Source organism: Engystomops pustulosus, chromosome 3 (genome assembly GCF_040894005.1).
Source record: "Engystomops pustulosus chromosome 3, aEngPut4.maternal, whole genome shotgun sequence".
Classification (NCBI taxonomy): domain Eukaryota; kingdom Metazoa; phylum Chordata; class Amphibia; order Anura; family Leptodactylidae; genus Engystomops; species Engystomops pustulosus.
The window spans coordinates 226,196,864-226,220,576 of record NC_092413.1 but is presented as its reverse complement, the minus strand read 5'-3'; the positions used below and the strand labels follow the sequence as shown (position 1 = coordinate 226,220,576).

The 23,713-nt window shown below is 48.6% G+C and overlaps 1 protein-coding gene across 1 annotated transcript in view; it reads left to right on the top strand.

The window, feature by feature from the left end:
• Positions 1-20,621, top strand: part of LOC140122990 (vomeronasal type-2 receptor 26-like) — a 30,859-nt gene extending 10,238 nt beyond the window's left edge. Inside the window, exons 6-8 of the mRNA XM_072144240.1 lie at positions 17,494-17,712; positions 19,438-19,561; positions 19,705-20,621. Of these exons, the coding sequence (XP_072000341.1) occupies positions 17,494-17,712; positions 19,438-19,561; positions 19,705-20,621 (1,260 nt within the window). The remainder of the gene's footprint in view (positions 1-17,493; positions 17,713-19,437; positions 19,562-19,704) is intronic.
• Positions 20,622-23,713: the final 3,092 nt, after the last annotated feature.

Below are 23,713 nucleotides of genomic sequence, written 5' to 3'. Positions count from 1 at the left end.
TTTTCCTGATTAATTTTCCTAGTAATAGTTGACCCTGACAAATCATACATGTTTCCGTGCATAGAAGAGAACAATGAATATTCTTTATTGGTTATGATATGAAGATGCTGATCTTCTCCAGATGATAGAGAGATGACTCTGACGACCTCATCCTCAAATGATTCAGGGAAATCAACCACTTGGAAATCCAGTATTGTTACTAAACCTACTTACTGGTTGGCATTTTCATGTAGATGTTGGTGCAGATCTTCATTGGTCCTAATTTTTACCACAATTATAAGAGAGAGTTCCCAGCTCTCGGGAAGGCGAATAGAAAGTTGGAGAGGGAGCACGCAGGAGGTGTGCACAATCATAAGTGTAACACAAGAGCACCAAGAAATTTGTCCATTTTTGTTTTTTTTTTTGCGATGTGATTTTTGAAACATTTGTTGATACAAGCACATTATTTACAAATTAGATTTTTTTCCTTTTTGAAGAAAGCTCGGCCCAATGTTATTTTTTTTTTCATTTACTTATATTTTTTAAGGTTAGAATAGAAGGCTACAGGAAAACATACATTTTCTTAATGTCATTGTCTCCAGTGATATATGGGTGTTTATAGCGGTTCCTTGGCCACTAAGTGGAGAAAAAAAGAAATTATAGTTCAGGGCAATATGTACCTAGATATTCACCAAAGTTTTACCCACTTAAATTGCCCCTTTTGTTTATTTTTTGCGCTTACTTACCTTTTATCTCGTCACCTTGCTATGGCTTGCCTCCGTGTGACTTCATTCCCATGATCCTTTGTGGTATGCACCTGTGCTCTCTGCTATATCTGGTGCTTGTCCCATTCCCATGTAATACATACGAACACAAGGCCACCAGGAGGAGTTCACGCATGTGCAACAAGAAGACAAGAAGACAACAGGTCGTTTTTGAGGAGATCGCCAGGGGAGGCAATCCAGGTAAGTATAGACCAATGTGTGTTATATCTTGTTGCTTTTGATAAGTGAAATAAAGTCACCTTCTTGAGATAGTGATACCTTTTAATGGCTACTGATATATAAGATGGTACAAGCTTTTGGGACATCTTAGGTCCCTTCACCAGGCAGATATAACAGGATCACTGAAGGGATACAGATCTCATACACTATGAACAGAAAAGTGATGCAAAATAATGTAAACAAAAGGACAATAGCAATAACAAAGTTGAGACAATAGGTCCTTAATTAGTGTGATGGTTTGTTGTTTCCAAGTTAATGACTCTGGAGTTTCTAATGACCCACTATCTCAGGATAACATTTGTTAGATGTTGTAGCAGGTCATGAATCCTTTTGAAAAATTGAGTCCGATGTATTTTTGGCCACAGGTAGATGTTTCTGCTCATCTTTTACTGAGTGGCATGAGACCTCATCCGGGCTCTAAGTTTTTGTCCTGTCTCTCCAACATAAAGGCCGCCCACATGACATGGTAAAAACTACAAAAAATTATTGGCAAAACTAGAAAATGACTTCTTGGAATCCTGCTACATCAAACGCTTGGCCTACTACTGGTTTGTTGGTGATATTTTGATTATCTTGACAGGTTCAGAACAACAGTTTATTAAATTTCATGAACATTTCAACAAATTCCATCCTACAATGAACCTTGCATTAAACTTCTCACACAGTGAAATAAACTGCTTAGAAACAACTATACAAATCCAAAATAACTATCCGTAAATCCCTATTTCAAAAACCAATTGATCGGCCTTTACAGCTTTCACCCTAAACACATAAAAATGTCTACAAAATCATCTACAGCCAGGCCATCCCATATATTCGTATCTGCTCCAGTCCAACGGACAGAGACACTGATCTAAAGAATCTTAGGAAGACAACCAAATCAGTAGAGCCACCAGAATACCCAGGAGCCATCACCTCCAGCACCACAAGGATACCCAGGAGCCATCACCTCCAGCACCACCAGGATACCCAGGAGTCATCAGCTCCAGCATCACCAGAATACACACGAGCCATCACCTCCAGCACCACCAGAATACCCAGGAGCCATCACCTCCAGCACCACCAGGATACCCAGGAGCATCACCTCCAGCACCACAAGAATACCCAGAGCCATCACCTCCAGCATCACCAGAATACACAGGAGCCATCATCTGCAGCACCACCAGGATACCCAGAGCCATTACCTCCAGCACCACCAGAATACACAGGAGCCATCACCTTCAGCACCACCAGGATACTCAGAGCCATCACCTCCAGCACCACCAGAATACACAGGAGCCATCACCTCCAGCACCACCAGGATACCCAGAGCCATCACCTCCAGCACCACCAGAATACACAGGAGCCATCACCTCCAGCACCACCAGGATACCCAGAGCCATCACCTCTAGCACCACCAGAATACACAGGAGCCATCACCTCCAGCACCACCAGGATACCCAGAGCCATCACCTCCAGCACCACCAGAATACACAGGAGCCATCACCTCCAGCACCACCAGGATACCCAGAGCCATCACCTCCAGCATCACCAGAATACACAGGAGCCATCATCTCCAGCACCACCAGGATACCCAGGAGCCATCACCTCCAGCACCACGAGGATACCCAGGAGCCATCACCTCCAGCATCACCAGGATACCCAGAGCCATCACCTCCAGCACCACCAGGATACCCAGGAGCCATCACCTCCATCACCACCAGGATACCTAGGAGCCATCACCTCCAGCACCACCAGGATACACTGGGGCCATCACCTACAGCACCACCAGAATACCCAGGAGCCATCACCTCCACCACCACCAGGATACCCAGGAGCCATCACCTCCAGCACCACCAGGATACCCAGGAGCCATCACCTCCAGCACCACCAGGATACCCAGAGCCATCACCTCCAGCATCACCAGAATACACAGGAGCCATCATCTCCAGCACCACCAGGATACCCAGGAGCCATCACCTCCAGCACCACCAGGATACCCAGGAGCCATCACCTCCAGCATCACCAGGATACCCGAAGACATCACCTCCAGCACCACCAGGATACCCAGGAGCCATCACCACCAGGATACCTAGGAGCCAGCACCTCCAGCACCACCAGGATACCTAGGAGCCCTCACCTCCAGCACCACCAGGATACCCAGGAGCCATCACCTCCAGCACCACCAGGATACCCAGGAGCCATCACCTCCAGCACCACCAGGATACCCAGGAGCCATCACCTCCAGCACCACCAGGATACCCAGGAGCCATCACCTCCAGCACCACCAGGATACCTAGGAGCCCTCACCTCCAGCACCACCAGGATACCCAGGAGCCATCACCTCCAGCACCACCAGGATACCCAGGAGCCATCACCTCCAGCACCACCAGGATACCTAGGAGCCATTACTTCCAGCACCACCAGGATACCCAGGAGCCCTCATCTGCAGCACCACCAGGATACCCAGGAGCCATCACCTACAGCACCACCAGAAAACCCAGGAGCCATCACCTCAAGCACCATCAGAATACCTAGGAGCCATCATCTGCAGCACCACCATAATAACCAGGAGCCATCATCTGCAGCACCACCAGAAAACCCAGGAGCCTTGACCTCCAGCACCACCAGAATACCCAGAAGCCATCATCTCCAGCACCACCAGAAAACCCAGGAACTTTCACCTCCAGCACCACCAGAATACCATGAAGCCATCATCTCCAGCACCACCAGGATACCGAGGAGCCATCTTCTCCAATACAAAGAAAAGGAGAACAACAATCATGTACTACTGGTTGTGACTTACAGTCCACATTTGGAAATACTAAGAACAACCTCATCAACACATAGAGGAGAGGAGGTTCTACCATCACCATAGACAGGGGCATCACCTACACCTAGAGGAGAGGAGGTTCTACCATCACCATAGAGAGGGGGCATCCTCTACACCTAGAGGAGAGGAGGTTCTACCATCACCATAGACAGGGGCATCATCTACACCTAGAGGAGGTTCAACCATCATCATAGACAGGGGGCATCCTCTACACCTAAAGGAGGTTCTATCATCACCATAGACAGGGGACATCCTCTACAACTAGAGGAGAGGAGGTTCTACCATCACCATAGACAGGGGGCATCCTCTACACCTAGAAGAGAGGAGGTTCTACCATCACCATAGACAGGGGACATCCTCTACACCTAGAGGAGAGGAGGTTCTACCATCACCATAGACAGGGGGCATCCTCTATACCTAGAAGAGAGGAGGTTCTACCATCACCATAGACAGGGGACATCCTCTACACCTAGAAGAGAGGAGGTTCTACCATTACCATAGACAGGGGACATCCTCTACACCTAGAAGGGATGAGGTTCTACCATCACCATAGACAGGGGGCATCCTCTACACCTAGAGGAGAGGAGGTTCAACTATCACCAAAACAGGGGACATCCTCTACGCCTAGAGGAGAGGCAGCTTTACCATCGCCATAAACAGGGGCATCCGCTTCACCTAGAGGAGAGGAGGTTTCACCTTCAACACAGAAAGGGGGCATCCTTAACATCTAGAGAAAAGGAGGTTCTACCATCACCACAGACAGGGGGCATCCTCTACACCTAGAGGAGAGGAGGTTCTTTCATCACTATAGACAGCGGGCATCCTCTACACTTAGAGGAGAGGAGGTTCTACCATCACCATAGACATGGGGCATCCTCTACACCTAGAGGAGAGAAGGTTCTACCATCACCAGAGACAGGGAGCATCCTCTACACATAGAGGAGAGGAGGTTCTACCATCACCATAGACAGGGGGCATCCTCTACATCTAGAGGAGAGGAGGTTCTACCATCACCATAGCAAGGGAGCATCTTCTACACCTAGAGGAGAGGAGGTTCTACCATCACCATAGAAATGGGGCATCCTCTACACCTAGAGGAGAGGAGGTTCTACCATCACCATAGACATGGGGCATGCTTTACACTTAGAGGAGAGGAGGTTCCACCATCACCATAGACAGGGGGCATCCTCTACACCTAGAGGAGAGGAGGTTCTACCATCACCATAGACAGGGGGCATCCTCTACACCTAGAGGAAGTTCTACCATCACCATAGACAGGGGGCATCCTCTACACCTAGAGGAGAGGAGGTGCAACCATCACCATACACAGGGGACATCATCTACACCTAGAGGAGAGGAGGATCTACCATCACCATAGACAGGGGGCATCCTCTACACCTAGAGGAGAGAAGGTTCTACCATCACCATAGACAGGAGACATCCTCCACACCTAGAGGAGAGAAGGTTCTACCATCACCATAGACATGGGGCATCCTCTACATCTAGAGGAGAGGAGGATCTACCATCACCATAGACAGGGGGCATCCTCTACACCTAGAGGAGAGGAGGTTCTACCATCACCATACACAGGGGGCATCCTCTACACCTAGAGGAGAGGAGGTTCTACCATCACCATAGACAGGGGGCATGCTCTACACCTAGAGGAGAGGAGGTTCTACAATCAGCATAGACAGGGGGCATCCTCTACAACTAGAGTAGAGGCGGTTCTACCATCACCATAGACAGGGGGCATCCTCTACACCTAGAGGGGAGGAGGTCCTACCATCAATATAGACTGGGGCATCCTGTACACCTAGAGGAGAGAAGGTTCTACCATCACCATTGAAATGGGGCATCCCCTACACCTAGATAAGAAGAGGTTCTACCATCACCATAGACATGGGGCATGCTTTACACCTAGAGGAGAGGAGGTTCCACCATCACCATAGACAGGGGGCATCCTCTACACCTAGAGGAGAGGAGGTTCTACCATCACCATAGACAGGGGGCATCCTCTACACCTAGAGGAGGCTCTACCATCATCATAGACAGGGGGCATCCTCTACACCTAGAGGAGAGGAGGTGCAACCATCACCATACACAGGGGACATCATCTACACCTAGAGGAGAGGAGGATCTACCATCACCATAGACAGGGGGCATCCTCTTCACCTAGAGGAGAGAAGGTTCTACCAACACCATGGACAGGGGGCATCCTCTACACCTAGAGGAGAGGAGGATCTACCATCACCATAGACAGGAGACATCCTCCACACCTAGAGGAGAGAAGGTTCTACCATCACCATAGACAGGGGGCATCCTCTACATCTAGAGGAGAGGAGGATCTACCATCACCATAGACAGGGGGCATCCTCTACACCTAGAGGAGAGGAGGTTCTACCATCACCATAGACAGGAGGCATCCTCTACACCTAGAGGAGAGGAGGTTCTACCATCACCATAGACAGGGGGCATCCTCTACACCTAGAGGAGAGGAGGATCTACCATCACCATAGACAGGGGACATCCTCTACACCTAGAGGAGAGGAGGTTCTACCATCACCATACACAGGGGGCATCCTCTACACCTAGAGGAGAGGAGGTTCTACCATCACCATAGACAGGGGGCATCCTCTACACCTAGAGGAGAGAAGGTTCTACCATCACCATAGACAGGAGACATCCTCCACACCTAGAGGAGAGAAGGTTCTACCATCACCATAGACATGGGGCATCCTCTACATCTAGAGGAGAGGAGGATCTACCATCACCATAGACAGGGGGCATCCTCTACACCTAGAGGAGAGGAGGTTCTACCATCACCATACACAGGGGGCATCCTCTACACCTAGAGGAGAGGAGGTTCTACCATCACCATAGACAGGGGGCATGCTCTACACCTAGAGGAGAGGAGGTTCTACAATCAGCATAGACAGGGGGCATCCTCTACAACTAGAGTAGAGGCGGTTCTACCATCACCATAGACAGGGGGCATCCTCTACACCTAGAGGGGAGGAGGTCCTACCATCAATATAGACTGGGGCATCCTGTACACCTAGAGGAGAGAAGGTTCTACCATCACCATTGAAATGGGGCATCCCCTACACCTAGATAAGAAGAGGTTCTACCATCACCATAGACATGGGGCATGCTTTACACCTAGAGGAGAGGAGGTTCCACCATCACCATAGACAGGGGGCATCCTCTACACCTAGAGGAGAGGAGGTTCTACCATCACCATAGACAGGGGGCATCCTCTACACCTAGAGGAGGCTCTACCATCATCATAGACAGGGGGCATCCTCTACACCTAGAGGAGAGGAGGTGCAACCATCACCATACACAGGGGACATCATCTACACCTAGAGGAGAGGAGGATCTACCATCACCATAGACAGGGGGCATCCTCTTCACCTAGAGGAGAGAAGGTTCTACCAACACCATGGACAGGGGGCATCCTCTACACCTAGAGGAGAGGAGGATCTACCATCACCATAGACAGGAGACATCCTCCACACCTAGAGGAGAGAAGGTTCTACCATCACCATAGACAGGGGGCATCCTCTACATCTAGAGGAGAGGAGGATCTACCATCACCATAGACAGGGGGCATCCTCTACACCTAGAGGAGAGGAGGTTCTACCATCACCATACACAGGGGGCATCCTCTACACCTAGAGGAGAGGAGGTTCTACCATCACCATAGACAGGAGGCATCCTCTACACCTAGAGGAGAGGAGGTTCTACCATCACCATAGACAGGGGGCATCCTCTACACCTAGAGGAGAGGAGGATCTACCATCACCATAGACAGGGGACATCCTCTACACCTAGAGGAGAGGAGGTTCTACCATCACCATACACAGGGGGCATCCTCTACACCTAGAGGAGAGGAGGTTCTACCATCACCATAGACAGGGGGCATCCTCTACACCTAGAGGAGAGGAGGTTCTACCATCACCATAGACAGGGGGCATGCTCTACACCTAGAGGAGAGGAGGTTCTACAATCAGCATAGACAGGGGGCATCCTCTACACCTAGAGGGGAGGAGGTCCTACCATCACTATAGACTGGGGCATCCTGTACACCTAGAGGAGAGGAGGTTCTACCATCACTATAGAAAGGAGGCATCCTCTACACCTAGAGGAGAGGAGTTTCTACCATCATCATAGACAGGGGGCATCCTCTACACCTAAAGGAGGTTCTATCATCACCATAGACAGGGGACATCCTCTACACCTAGAGGAGAGGAGTTTCTACCATCACTATAGACAGGGGACATCCTCTACACCTAGAGGAGAGGAGTTTCTACCATCACCATAGAAATGGGGCATCCCCTACACCTAGAGGAGAGGAGGTTCTACCATCACCATAGAAATGGGGCATCCCCTACACCTAGATAAGAGGAGGTTCTACCATCACCATAGACATGGGGCATCCTTTACACCTAGAGGAGAGGAGGTTCCACCATCACCATAGACAGGGGGCATCCTCTACATCAAGAGGAGAGGAGGTTCTACCTTCACCATAGACATGGGGCATCCTCTACCCCTAGAGGAGAGAAGGTTCTACTATCACTAGAGACAGGGAGCATCCTCTACACATAGAGGAGAGGAGGTTCTACCATCACCATAGACAGGGGGCATCCTTTACACCTAGAGCAGAGGAGGTTCTACCATCACCATAGACAGGGAGCATCCTCTACACCTAGAGGAGAGGAGGTTCTACCATCACCATAGACAGGGGGCATCCTCTACACATAGCACAGAGGAGGTTCCACCATCACCATAGAAATGGGGCATCCCCTACACCTAGAGGGGAGGAGGTTCTACCATCACCATAGAAATGGGGCATCCTCTACACCTAGAGGAGAGGGGGTTCTACCATCACGATAGACAGGGGGCATCCTTTACACCTAGAGGAGAGGAGGTTCCACCATCACCATAGACAGGGGGCATCCTCTACACCTAGAGGAGAGGAGGTTCTACCATCACCATAGACAGGGGGCATCCTCTACACCTAGAGGAGAGGAGGTTCTACCATCACCATAGACAGGGGCATCCTCTACACCTAGAGGAGAGGAGGTGCAACCATCTCCATAGACAGGGGGCATCCTCTACACCTAGAGGAGAGGGGGTTCTACCATCACGATAGACAGGGGGCATCCTCTACCCCTAGAGGAGAGAAGGTTCTACCATCACCATAGACAGGGGGCATCCTCTACACCTAGAGGAGAGGAGGTTCTACTATCGCCATAGATAGGAGGCATCATCTACACCTAGAGGAGAGGAGGTTCTTCTATCGCCATAGACAGGAGGCATCATCTACACCTAGAGGAGAGGAGGTTCTACCATCACCATACACAGGGGGCATCCTCTCCAACTAGAGGAGGTTCTACCATCAACATAGGCAGGGGTCATCCTCTACACCTAGAGGAGAGGAGGTTCTACCATCATAATAGACAGGGGGCATCCTCTACACCTAGAGGAGAGGAGGTTCTACCATCACCATAGATGGGGGGCATCCTCTACACCTAGAGGAGAGGACATTTTTTCATCACCATAGACAGGGGACATCCTCTACACCTAGAGGAGATGAGGTTCTACCATCACCATAGACAGGGGGCAACATCTACACCTGGAGGAGAGGCACTTCTACCATCACCATAGACAGGGGGCATCTTCTACACCTAGAGGAGAGGAGGTTCTACCATCACCATAGACAGGGGCATCCTCTACACCTAGAGAAGAGAAGATTCTACCATCACCATAGACAGGGGGTATCCTCTACACTTAGAGGAGAGGAGGTTCTACCATCACCATAGACAGGGGGCATCCTCTACACCTAGAGGAGAGGAGGTTCTACCATCACCATAGACGGGGCATCACGGTTTATGGGTAAAAAAATTTGATTAATTCTTAAGGGTTGGACTTGATGGACTACTATGATGATATGATAAAATGATGTAGCATATTTTGTGTCACTTGGTGTCGTAGCGGCTGGAATGGTAACCTATAAATATTTTGGATTAATGATAATCTAAGTTGGTAAATGTAATCGCAAAGTATCGAGACTATTCTTCCTCTGCTCCCTAAGGTCATTACTACATGTGTGTACGACAATGTCACCCTTCTTATAGCCGGCTGTAGTTTTCTGTACACGGGGGAAATCGATCTAAGTACAAGCCGGAGTCGCTTTATTTATCTGTTGGTTGCAGATGTTTCGCTTCTAGTCGCATCTGTGATTTGTTTTTTAAAAGTTGAAAAAAATAAACAAATGTCTATTATCACTTTACTGCAAGAAACAGAACAAACACATTTGCAACTTTATTTTCAAAAAATTTGTGAGATAAAAAAAATCCAAAACTTCATCCAAACAAAGAGACACAGGTCCAATACAACACAAAGAAAACCCCCAAGGACAAATCAGATTAAAAAAGAAGCCAGAAAGAAATTGACAGAAAAAAAGTACAGATAAACTGTTACTGTTCTTCACGTTCATTTCTTGGGATAAAGGGATCTTGGCCACAGATGCAAAGAGAAAACAAAGGGGCTTATTTACTAAGGGTCCGCAGACGCACTTTGGCCGGATTTACCGTCTTTGTGTTGCACACAATGGGATTGTGACGCGGCTGCGCTGCTTCCATGTGACAGAAATTGGGGGGGGGGGGTTGGGCGCTCGTTGGACGATCCAACTGATTCGGACTGAGTGCAGGATTTAACTTTGAAATTGTGTCGCAAGACAATGCACCTACATGCACCAGGAAGAAGAAGGTGAACTCCGGGGACCTGAGCGGGGAAGTGACACATGCAGGATATCGGGCGCAGGATCTTAGTGACTCCCCGCACAGCGCATTATACACAGACAATGCACTTACATGCACCAGGAAGAAGAAGGTGAACTCCGGGGACCTGAGCGGGGAAGTGACACATGCAGGATATCGGGCGCAGGATCTTAGTGACTCCCCGCACAGCGCACTATACACGGACAATGCACTTACATGCACCAGGAAAAAGAAGGTGAACTCCGGGGACCTGAGCGGGGAAGCGACACATGCAGGATATCGGGGCAGGATCTTAGTGACTCCTCGCACAGCGCATTATACACGGACAATGCACTTACATGCACCAGGAAGAAGAAGGTGAACTCCGGGGACCTGAGCGGGGATGCGACACATGCAAGATATCGGGTGCACGATCTTAGTGACTCCCCGCACAGCGCATTATACACGGACAATGCACTTATATGCACCAGGAAGAAGAAGGTGAACTCCGGGGACCTGAGCGGGGAAGCGACACATGCAGGATATCGGGCACAGGATCTTAGTGACTCCCCGCAAAGCGCATTATACACGGACAATGCACTTACATGCACCAGGAAGAAGAAGGTGAACTCCGGGGACCTGAGCGGGGAAGCGACACATGCAGGATATCGGGCGCACGATCTTAGTGACTCCCCGCACAGCGCATTTCACATGGACAATGCACTTACATGCACCAGGAAGAAGAAGGTGAACTCCAGGGACCTGAGCGGGGAAGCGACACATGCAGGATATCGGGCGCATGATCTTAGTGACTCCCCGCACAGTGCATTATATACAGACAATGCACTTACATGCACCAGGAAGAAGAAGGTGAACTCCGGGGACCTGAGAGGGGAAATGACACATGCAGGATATCGGGCGCAGGATCTTAGTGACTCCCTGCACAGCGCATTATACATGGACAATGCACTTACATGCACCAGGAAGATGAAGGTGAACTCCGGGGACCTGAGCAGGGAAGCGACACATGCAGGATATCGGGCGCAGGATCTTAGTGACTCCCCGCACAGCGCATTATACACGAACAATGCACTTACATGCACCAGGAAGAAGATGGTGAACTCCGGGTACCTGAGCGGGGAAGTGACACATGCAGGATACCCGGCGCACGATCTAAGTGACTCCCCGCACAGCGCATTATACACGGACAATGCACCTACATGCACCAGGAAGAAGAAGGAGAACTCCGGGGACCTGAGCAGGGAAGCGCCACATGCAGGATATCGGGCGCATGATCTTAGTGACTCCCCGCAAAGCGCATTATACATGGACAATGCACTTACATGCACCAGGAAGAAGAAGGTGAACTCCGGGGACCTGAGCAGGGAAGCGATACATGCAGGATATCGGGTGCACGATCTTAGTGACTCCCCTCACAGCGCATTATACACACACAATGCACTTACATGCACCAGGAAGAAGAAGGTGAACTCCAGGGACCTGAGCGGGGAAGCGACACATGCAGGATATCGGGTGCAGGATCTCAGTGACTCCCCGCACAGCGCATTATACACACACAATGCACTTACATGCACCAGGAAGAAGAAGGTGAACTCCGGGGACCTGAGCGGGGAAGCGACACATGCAGGATATCGGGTGCACGATTTTATTGTCTCCCCGCACAGCGCATTATACACGGACAATGCACTTACATGCACGAGGAAGAAGAAGGTGAACTCCGGGGACCTGAGAGGGGAAGTGACACATGCAGGATATCGGGTGCACAATCTTAGTGACTCCCCGCACAGCGCATTATACACAGACAATGCACTTACATGCACGAGGAAGAAGAAGGTGAACTCCGGGGACCTGAGAGGGGAAGTGACACATGCAGGATATCGGGTGCACAATCTTAGTGACTCCCCGCACAGCGCATTATACACGGACAATGCACTTACATGCACCAGGAAGAAGAAGGTGAACTCCGGGGACCTGAGAGGGGAAGTGACACATGCAGGATATCGGATGCACAATCTTAGTGACTCCCCGCACAGCGCATTATACACGGACAATGCACTTACATGCACCAGGAAGAAGAAGGTGAACTCCGGGGACCTAAGCAGGGAAGCACCACATGCAGGATATAGGGCGCACGATCTTAGTGACTCCCCGCAAAGCGCATTATACATGGACAATGCACTTACATGCACCAGGAAGAAGAAGGTGAACTCCGGGGACCTGAGCGGGGAAGCGTCACATGCAGGATATCGGGCGCACGATCTTAGTGACTCCCCGCACAACGCTTTATACACAGACAATGCACTTACATGCACCAGGAAGAAGAAGGTGAACTCCGGGGACCTGAGCAGGGAAGCGATACATGCAGGATATCGGGCGCACAATCTTAGTGACTCCCCTCACAGCACATTATAAACGGACAATGCACTTACATGCACCAGGAAGAAGAAGGTGAACTCCGGGGACCTGAGCGGGGAAGCGACACATGCAGGATATCGGGCGCAGGATCTTAGTGACTCCTCGCACAGCGCATTATACATGGACAATGCACTTACATGCACCAGGAAGAAGAATGTGAACTCTGGGGACCTGAGCGGGGAAGCGACACATGCAGGATATCGGGCGCACGATCTTAGTGACTCCCCGCACAGCGCATTATACACGGACAATGCACTTACATGCACCAGGAAGAAGAAGGTGAACTCCGGGGACCTGAGCAGGGAAGCGATACATGCAGGATATCGGGCGCACAATCTTAGTGACTCCCCTCACAGCACATTATAAACGGACAATGCACTTACATGCACCAGGAAGAAGAAGGTGAACTCCGGGGACCTGAGCGGGGAAGCGACACATGCAGGATATCGGGCGCAGGATCTTAGTGACTCCTCGCACAGCGCATTATACATGGACAATGCACTTACATGCACCAGGAAGAAGAATGTGAACTCTGGGGACCTGAGCGGGGAAGCGACACATGCAGGATATCGGGCGCACGATCTTAGTGACTCCCCGCACAGCGCATTATACACGGACAATGCACTTACATGCACCAGGAAGAAGAAGGAGAACTCTGGGGACCTGAGCGGGGAAGTGACACATGCAGGATATCGGGGGCAGGATCTTAGTGACTCCCCGCACAGCGCATTATACACGGACAATGCACTTACATGCACCAGGAAGAAGAAGGAGAACTCTGGGGACCTGAGCGGGGAAGCGACACATGCAGGATATCGGGGGCAGGATCTTAGTGACTCCCCGCACAGCGCATTATACACGGACAATGCACTTACATGCACCAGGAAGAAGAAGGTGAACTCCGGGGACCTGAGCGGGGAAGCGACACATGCAGGATATCGGGCGCAGGATCTTAGTGACTCCCCGCACAGCGCATTATACACGGACAATGCACTTACATGCACCAGGAAGAAGAAGGTGAACTCCAGGGAACTGAGCGGGGAGCGATAACATGCAGGATATCGGGTGTAGGATCTTAGTGACTCCACGCACAGCGCATCATACACGGACAATGCACTTACATGCACCAGGAAGAAGAAGGTGAACTCCAGGGACCTGAGCGGGGAAGCGACACATGCAGGATATTGGGTGCAGGATCTTAGTGACTCCCCGCACAGCGCATTATACATGGACAATGCACTTACATGCACCAGGAAGAAGAAGGTGAACTCCAGGGACCTGAGCGGGGAAGCGACACATGCAGGATATCGGGTGTAGGATCTTAGTGACTCCGCGCACAGCGCATTATACATGGACAATGCACTTACATGCACCAGGAAGAAGAAGGTGAACTCCGGGGACCTGAGCGGGGAAGCGACACATGCAGGATATCGGCGCAGGATCTTAGTGACTCCCCGCACAGCGCATTATACACGGACAATGCACTTACATGCACCAGGAAGAAGAAGGTGAACTCCGGGGACCTGAGCGGGGAAGCAACACATGCAGGATATCGGGTGCACAATCTTAGTGACTCCCCGCACAGCGCATTATACACGGACAATGCACTTACATGCACCAGGAAGAAGAAGGAGAACTCTGGGGACCTGAGCGGGGAAGCGACACATGCAGGATATCGGGGGCAGGATCTTAGTGACTCCCCGCACAGCGCATTATACACGGACAATGCACTTACATGCACCAGGAAGAAGAAGGTGAACTCCGGGGACCTGAGCGGGGAAGCGACACATGCAGGATATTGGGTGCAGGATCTTAGTGACTCCCCACACAGCGCATTATACACGGACAATGCACTTACATGCACCAGGAAGAAGAAGGTGAACTCCAGGGACCTGAGCGGGGAAGCGACACATGCAGAATATCGGGCGCAGGATCTTAGTGACTCCCCGCACAGCGCATTATACACGGACAATGCACTTACATGCACCAGGAAGAAGAAGGTGAACTCCAGGGACCTGAGCGGGGAGCGATACATGCAGGATATTGGGTGCAGGATCTTAGTGACTCCCCGCACAGCGCATTATACATGGACAATGCACTTACATGCACCAGGAAGAAGAAGGTGAACTCCAGGGACCTGAGCGGGGAAGCGACACATGCAGGATATCGGGTGTAGGATCTTAGTGACTCCGCGCACAGCGCATTATACATGGACAATGCACTTACATGCACCAGGAAGAAGAAGGTGAACTCCGGGGACCTGAGCGGTGAAGCGACACATGCAGGATATCGGCGCAGGATCTTAGTGACTCCCCGCACAGCGCATTATACACGGACAATGCACTTACATGCACCAGGAAGAAGAAGGTGAACTCCAGGGACCTGAGCGGGGAGCGATACATGCAGGATATTGGGTGCAGGATCTTAGTGACTCCCCGCACAGCGCATTGTACATGGACAATGCACTTACATGCACCAGGAAGAAGAAGGTGAACTCCAGGGACCTGAGCGGGGAAGCGACACATGCAGGATATCGGGTGTAGGATCTTAGTGACTCCCCGCACAGCGCATTATACACGGACAATGCACTTACATGCACCAGGAAGAAGAAGGTGAACTCCGGGGACCTGAGCGGGGAAGTGACACATGCAGGATATCGGCGCAGGATCTTAGTGACTCCCCGCACAGCGCATTATACACGGACAGTGCACTTACATGCACCAGGAAGAAGAAGGTGAACTCCAGGGACCTGAGCGGGGAAGTGACACATGCAGGATATCGGGTGCAGGATCTTAGTGACTCCTCGCACAGCGCATTATACATGGACAATGCACTTACATGCACCAGGAAGAAGAAGGTGAACTCCAGGGACCTGAGCGGGGAAGCGACACATGCAGGATATCGGGTGTAGGATCTTAGTGACTCCGCGCACAGCGCATTATACATGGACAATGCACTTACATGCACCAGGAAGAAGAAGGTGAACTCCGGGGACCTGAGCGGTGAAGCGACACATGCAGGATATCGGCGCAGGATCTTAGTGACTCCCCGCACAGCGCATTATACACGGACAATGCACTTACATGCACCAGGAAGAAGAAGGTGAACTCCAGGGACCTGAGCGGGGAGCGATACATGCAGGATATTGGGTGCAGGATCTTAGTGACTCCCCGCACAGCGCATTGTACATGGACAATGCACTTACATGCACCAGGAAGAAGAAGGTGAACTCCAGGGACCTGAGCGGGGAAGCGACACATGCAGGATATCGGGTGTAGGATCTTAGTGACTCCGCGCACAGCGCATTATACACGGACAATGCACTTACATGCACCAGGAAGAAGAAGGTGAACTCCGGGGACCTGAGCGGGGAAGTGACACATGCAGGATATCGGCGCAGGATCTTAGTGACTCCCCGCACAGCGCATTATACACGGACAGTGCACTTACATGCACCAGGAAGAAGAAGGTGAACTCCAGGGACCTGAGCGGGGAAGTGACACATGCAGGATATCGGGTGCAGGATCTTAGTGACTCCTCGCACAGCGCATTATACATGGACAATGCACTTACATGCACCAGGAAGAAGGTGAACTCCGAGGACCTGAGCGGGGAAGCGACACATGCAGGATATCGGGGGCATGATCTTAGTGACTCCCCGCACAGCACATTATACACGGACAATGCACTTACATGCACCAGGAAGAAGAAGGTGAACTCCGGGGACCTGAGCGGGGAAGCGACACATGCAGGATATCGGGGGCATGATCTTAGTGACTCCCCGCACAGCGCATTATACACGGACAATGCACTTACATGCACCAGGAAGAAGAAGGTGAACTCCGGGGACCTGAGCGGGGAAGCGACACATGCAGGATATCGGGCGCAGGATCTTAGTGACTCCCCGCACAGCGCATTATACACGGACAATGCACTTTCCATGAACTCCTCTGGAAGGGTAAGTAAATGTGCCCCATTGTGTCAGTAACACGTCCTCCTCTATTTAGGTTATAAGCTGTGTAAATGGTTTATGGAATTAATGCATGAGAAATACCATAAAATAGAGCAGTGAGCTCCTGACGCATGAATCAAATGTCGATCAACATAGCAAACGTTTTATTCCATTGAGTTTTCGCTCTGGAAGAGATCATAGATCTTTTTTACCAGTTTGTGTAGTTGTAAGTGATCGAGTAAGATGATGTGACTGACATCTTGGAACAAATACATTTCCTGTCCTATTAGTCTATGATTAAAGGGAACGTGGTTTCACATTGATAGGTGGGTCAGCACTGTATGGGATGGGGTAAGGTTAGTCATCAGACCTCAGTTGAGAGTTGACCTCCATCATTCACCTGAAAGAGCCCGAACAACACGTCACGACTGAGGAGCAGGTTGTGCCTCGACAGAACTTCCTTCCTACATGTGGAGCTACAAGAAGTTTCCATCTAGGAAGTTATAAATAATTGTTCCCTAACATCACTTGTCTTTTGTTTTCCAGATTAACACTTACCTGAGAAGAGTGAAATTTACTACCCCGGGCGGAGAAGAAATACAATTGGATGAAAATTCAGCCATGTTTGACATATTGAATGTAGTCGTTATGCAGGACGGAAGCCTAGAGACCAGGAAAGTCGGGTCGTTTTATCGACGCCATTCATCTGATTATCAGTTTGAGATTAACGCGAGCTCCGTCCGATGGATTCCAGCATTTACAAAGGTATCATGAACATTCCCATATGAAGGGGTTACTGGTAGTTACCGATCCTTCTCTTAGGCTACATGCACACTGACGTTGCCTGCTGTACCATAGCACGGCAAGCACACGGCAGTCCCGGGGGAGAGGAGGAGGGGAGAGCGCCGCTCACTCCGCCCCTCTCCATAGGAATATATGGCGCATGGTGCCGTATTCCGGAGAAACATAGAACATGTCCTATCTTTCTTCGGGGTACGAAACGGGATGGTGCCGCACATGTGCCGCATGTATGGGGGACGTATAGCGGCCATGTATGCGTCCCCCATACGTTTGTGTGAATGTAGCCTTAGACTGTCCACTAGGGAACAAAACTAGAAAGTAAAAAAGAAGAGAAGAGCCCCAAGCGCTCGTAGGGGAAAAAGCTGCTTCTACAAAGAGAAATAAATGATTGAAATAATTTTGTGGAATGAGATGACGTTTTCATTGTTACCATTTTGAGGACCCATTGATAACTTAAAAAAAAAATGTTGCAAAATGGCAAAAAATTGCCATTTCGGATATGTGGGCACAATTTTCCCATGGGCCACAAATAACCCTTATTAAATTTTGACGGGACATTTTGGGACGCGGCGAAACCCAAAATGTTTATGATTTTTACTGATTATTTATATTTGTAACAGTTCTAGGAAAAGGGTGGAGATTTAAATTTTTAGGTTCTTCTCTATTTACTTTTAAATTTTTTATTTTTCAGACCCCCTTGGGGTACACTATGGCAGTATATGGGGATTTTACATTTCATTTATGTGAATGGCTAGAAAACATACAGCCTTGTGTCCTACAAATATGATCCAAGACAATAAAGTGGCGTCCATGCACCTCAGTTTTTTTTAACTGTGTCGGCAAAGCTAGCATCGAGCTGGTGGGTGTTTGCTGCAGTGTGCAGAAAACACTCCCTATGCACAGAAAGGGCTCAGCCCGTGAGTCCAGTCCAAACACCCACAGCCAACCTGTAACGTACAGATATGTCACACTTCGGTAAGGGGTTAAAGCCCATACTATAGCACATTTATGGCGCTGGCTTTACGGAGCTGCTCCTGTTCAGACGCTGGTATTTGCTGCATCGGTCTCCTGAGATTCTTCATACACAGCGGTCACTGAATGTTATGTAGAGAGTAGGTAGACAGGTCCGTTGCCTCTATATCTACCTGTGGTCACGGGCAGCCCCAATCACAGCGAAGGTTAGTAAGATGTATACAAAACAGCCTTGGATGCACAGACAATAAAAATAAAAGCAAAACAAAGAATAAAAATTAATTTAATTAGGAAAAACCTTCTAAAATTAGTTAGATAACACCTAGTTACCCTAAAACGGGGAATGTAGGATATCAAGGTAGTGAAAATGTCTTCATGTTACCTAAAATGTGTTAAAAAAGGATTTACAATCAGTTCAGAATCACCTCATTGTATTTGTAAAAATGGGGCTATACCGAACTATGGAACACCATAAATAATACACCATAGTGTATACAGGATTGTAAATCACCAGGAGTAGAAGGTGTTAATCCCCACATAATATCAGATATTATTCCCTGTGGAGACCTCAGGATTCCTCCGGATCCCTTTCCTATACGATTCTCTTTCCCTGCACCCCTTTATACTTTGCCATAGTAATACGTCTTCTAGATTAAGATTATTTGGACTTGTGGATCAACCCCCAAGTAACTTCAATAATTTCATCTGTTTCTTAAGACTCCACGCTCAGTGTGCTCCGCGTCCTGCCGACCGGGATACCAAAGACTCCATCAGGAAGGAAGACAGAAATGCTGCCACATCTGCAGTCCATGCCCCAAGGGCGAGATAACCAATTCCATGGGTAAGTATCAGTGTCTGGGAGTCGTCAATCAACCACTGTGGTCATCCCACGACATAATGATAGACTTAGGTTTTTACTACAGTGATAAAGTAGCACGAGCTGAGGTCACCTGAGTCTTCTAATAACAGAAATGTTTCTTGTAGATATGGAAAAGTGTGTGAAGTGTCCAATCGAGCAATGGTCCAATGAAAGAAGAGACGCCTGTATCTGGAGAATACCGGAGTACCTGTCTTATGGAGAAGCACTGGGGACATCCCTGCTCATCATTTCCATGCTTTTCTGCTTCTTGACAGTCATAATAACAGGAATATTTATCAAGTACAAGAACACGACCATAGTGAAAGCCAATAACCAGAACCTCAGCTTCATACTTCTCCTCTCTCTCGTCTTGTCCTTCCTCTGTCCTTTGTTGTTCATTGGGCACCCAACCAGGTTGTCCTGCCTCCTCCGACAGGTGGCTTTCGGGAACATCTTTACGGTTTCTATATCCTCAGTCTTAGCAAAAACCATAACTGTGATCTTGGCTTTCAATGTTATAAGGCCAGGCAATGCGGGGATGAAGTGGTGGAGCAATCATTCCTCTATATTTGTGCTTCTTAGTTGCTCTTTTCTTGAAATAATGATCTGTGTCTTCTGGTTGTACTTTTTTCCACCATTTCAAGACTATGACACCAGCAGAGAGGATGAAACAGTCACATTATTATGTAATGAGGGATCTGCCGTAGCTTTCTTCCTGTCCATTGGCTACATTGGATTCCTGGCGGTGTTGAGCTTTATTGTAGCATTTTTTGCCAGGAAACTTCCAGACACCTTCAACGAGGCTCAGTACATCACCTTCAGCATGCTGGTCTTCTGCAGTGTGTGGATCTCTTTCATCCCGGCCTATCTCAGCACCAAGGGGAAGTACATGGTGGTTGTGGAGGTCTTTGCTATTTTGGCTTCCGGTTCTGGACTTTTAGGATGTATTTTTTTCCCCAAATGTTACATAATTCTACTGAGACCAGAACTGAACACCAAGTCCAATTTGATTAGAATAAGGTTTAAATGTAACATGAAATGAAGTTGTCTGATAAATTTTAGTGAAATTTCCGTAATATCGTTTAACTTAAGCTCAATGAGGTCCTCAATGCGGAGTTTACAATTTAGGTCTAGGATCAGTCTACAAAATCAGTAGTAGAGAGAAGTTCAGGTTGGATTTGTTGAAGGCCAAGTCAAAGGTTTTGTTATTAATGACAGTAATTCCCTCCACACAAAATACAGGATAAATATCTCGGCAGTTAAACTTCCTGCAATTATCAGAACATGTAAATCCCGCTTTATTGCCCTTATTCTTCTAGTCTTCCGGCTTATCCTTTGATCCAGGCTAGAAGATCTATTAAAGAATCAATGGATAACTTGTCCATTGCTGTAGGACATCTGACTTAGTTCTCCGGATGAACAAATACAGAAAGAAGTAAAGCAATAAAGGGCAGAAAAGGGGGAAAACGGCCATGAGCTTCCCGTACTGTACCGTCTTCATACCTGCTGCCGCATATATGTGCAGAATCCATAGAGACCACAACCAGTAGGAGGTGCCTTTTTTCAGCCAGCCAATAGTCAGCCACCAGCCATCCCCATTTGTCAGCCCACTGTATCATACACAAATACGGTGACATATGGAAGACAAACGTCACGTATATATGGATTCATATAGCATGGAAACACAGGACTGGAGAAATCATACATTTATGTGAAAGGGGCCTTAGTGCCAGTGATCAGTGATTAGTTATAGTTTTATAGGAAAAAATGTATGCTGGATCAGTCATGTTATAGGTATTACAAAACATGTGCTGGCTTCCTGGGGCTTTCGGGCAACCACCTCTTCCTCTAAAATCTCTTTACCTTTGTTAGAAGTTGGGTCTAGGACATTGTCATCACCCCTCAGGCACAGATGTAACACACCAGCACCACCTTCATCACCACCACCAGCAATACCACCTTCATCACAACCATCAGCAGCACCACCTCCATCACCAGCACCAGCAGCACCCCCTGCATCACCACCCCCTCCACCACCACCAGCACCACCTCCATCCCCATCACTACCTACATCACCACCACCAGCAGCACCCCTCCATCAGCAGCACCACCCCCATCACTCCCACCAGCAGCACCCCCTCCTTCACCATCCCCTCCATCAGCAACACCTCCATCACCACCACCAGCAACACCCCCTCCATCACCACCACCAGCACCTCCATCACCACCAGCAGCAGCACCTCCATCACCACCAGCAGCAGCACCTCCATCACCACCAGCAGCACCCCCTCCATCACCACCAGCAGCACCACCTCCATCACCACCAGCAGCAGCACCTCCATCACCACCAGCAGCACCACCTCCATCACCACCAGCAGCACCACCTCCATCACCACCAGCAGCAGCACCTCCATCACCACCAGCAGCACCCCCTCCATCACCACCAGCAGCACCACCTCCATCACCACCACGGCCATGTCCCTGTCCCTTATTTCCTGCCTTCTTCATTTTACCCTGCCCTGGAGGAGTGTTGGAGTATACAGATGGAGCTATTACACTATAAGGATATAGATGAACTTATTATCATTTAATTATCTCTCGTGTTACAATGGATGCCTTGCGACAGCATCCACAGTAACACGATTATTAATACATTTCCACAAGCCTCTGGCTATATATCACGTGTGACACTCAGGTATGACATAAGTAAGATCGCTTTTATCTTGGTCCATATCTCAACGCGGTTCGAGCTTTTGTTTTACCATATTTAGTATATTAATGGTGTTTAGGAGCTGTATAATCGGGCTTTTTTTATTCAGTTGTGACCTGATGAAGACTTCAGTGCGGAGCTGAAATTCGTTATTTTAAACTATTTTATTAACTGCAATAATAAAACAATTTTAAGACGCACTGAACTGTTCGAATTTTCTTGCTTCTCCATATTAAAAAGATTGCGTGTTTGTTCGAGATTTCTGTCTCCAAGTGTGATCCATGGCTGCTGCCGCTAACATCATGGGCCTCCTCTACAACAACTGCCGACACCAGGATTGCTCCAGGGGGATCACTTCACTATAAGGCAGCGCCCCGCTTGTATCTCACCATCGGCCCTGACGGGCATAAACTGAGCTTGTTTTCCTAACCAAGGCTACTGATTTTTTGCCTACAGCCCAAAAAATCAGTAGAGCGATCAACCACCAATGATACCTTTGCCTTAAATTTCATCACTACATATGATAAAGGCAATAAAGAGATCAGGAGAATTTTAAATAAACACTGGAATGTTTAACTTCAAGATCCCCTTTTAGATGGTATAATCCCAAAAAAAACACAAATCACTTTCCGTAAAGCCACTACTCTAAAAAACATACTTGCTCCTAGCAAATTAAGACCTATAGGCTCCCATAACAGTGATATAAAAACACCAACAAACAATAATAAAAGAAGGGGTGTATTTAAATGTGGACACACTAAATGTCTCTGCTGCAAAATGCTAAACTCCGGTACTACATGTTTTAAATCCCACAACACAGGAGAAACGTTCCAAATTAAGCAAGAACTCTCCTGTGCCTCGGACTTTGTTATTTATGTTATCGACTGTGCCTGCGGCCTGCAATATGTAGGTCGCACAATACAGACCCTTCGAGTAAGAATTAACGGACACAGACATAAAACTAAAGTTGTTTTTTTAAAACAAAGCCTGTCCAAACATCTTACTCTAGAAAAGAACTGTGATTTTAAAAATCTTACTGTTACCCCTGTTGAACAAATTCCCAAAAACTGTACCAACAGGACAAAAACATTGAATAGACGTGAGTCCTATTGGATTTTTAAACTTGGCACTTTATATCCCAACGGCCTTAATGCCGTTTTAGAATCCATCTAACATCTTCATATTTTTATAACACGGTACTTTTTATCCTTACAATTTCAATAATGTTTTAATATCAATTCAATCTTTTATTTATCCCGATCATCGTCCTTTTGTTCCACTATTTTACATATCCATACCTCATCTTTCCCTCCGCTGTTCATTTGATACACGGCAATAATCTTGATCCTTCCCGGCTTCCGTAGCCTCTGGTTTCTTGCGCGGTTTGACAACCGCCTAGCAACCATTGATTCCCACACACCGAT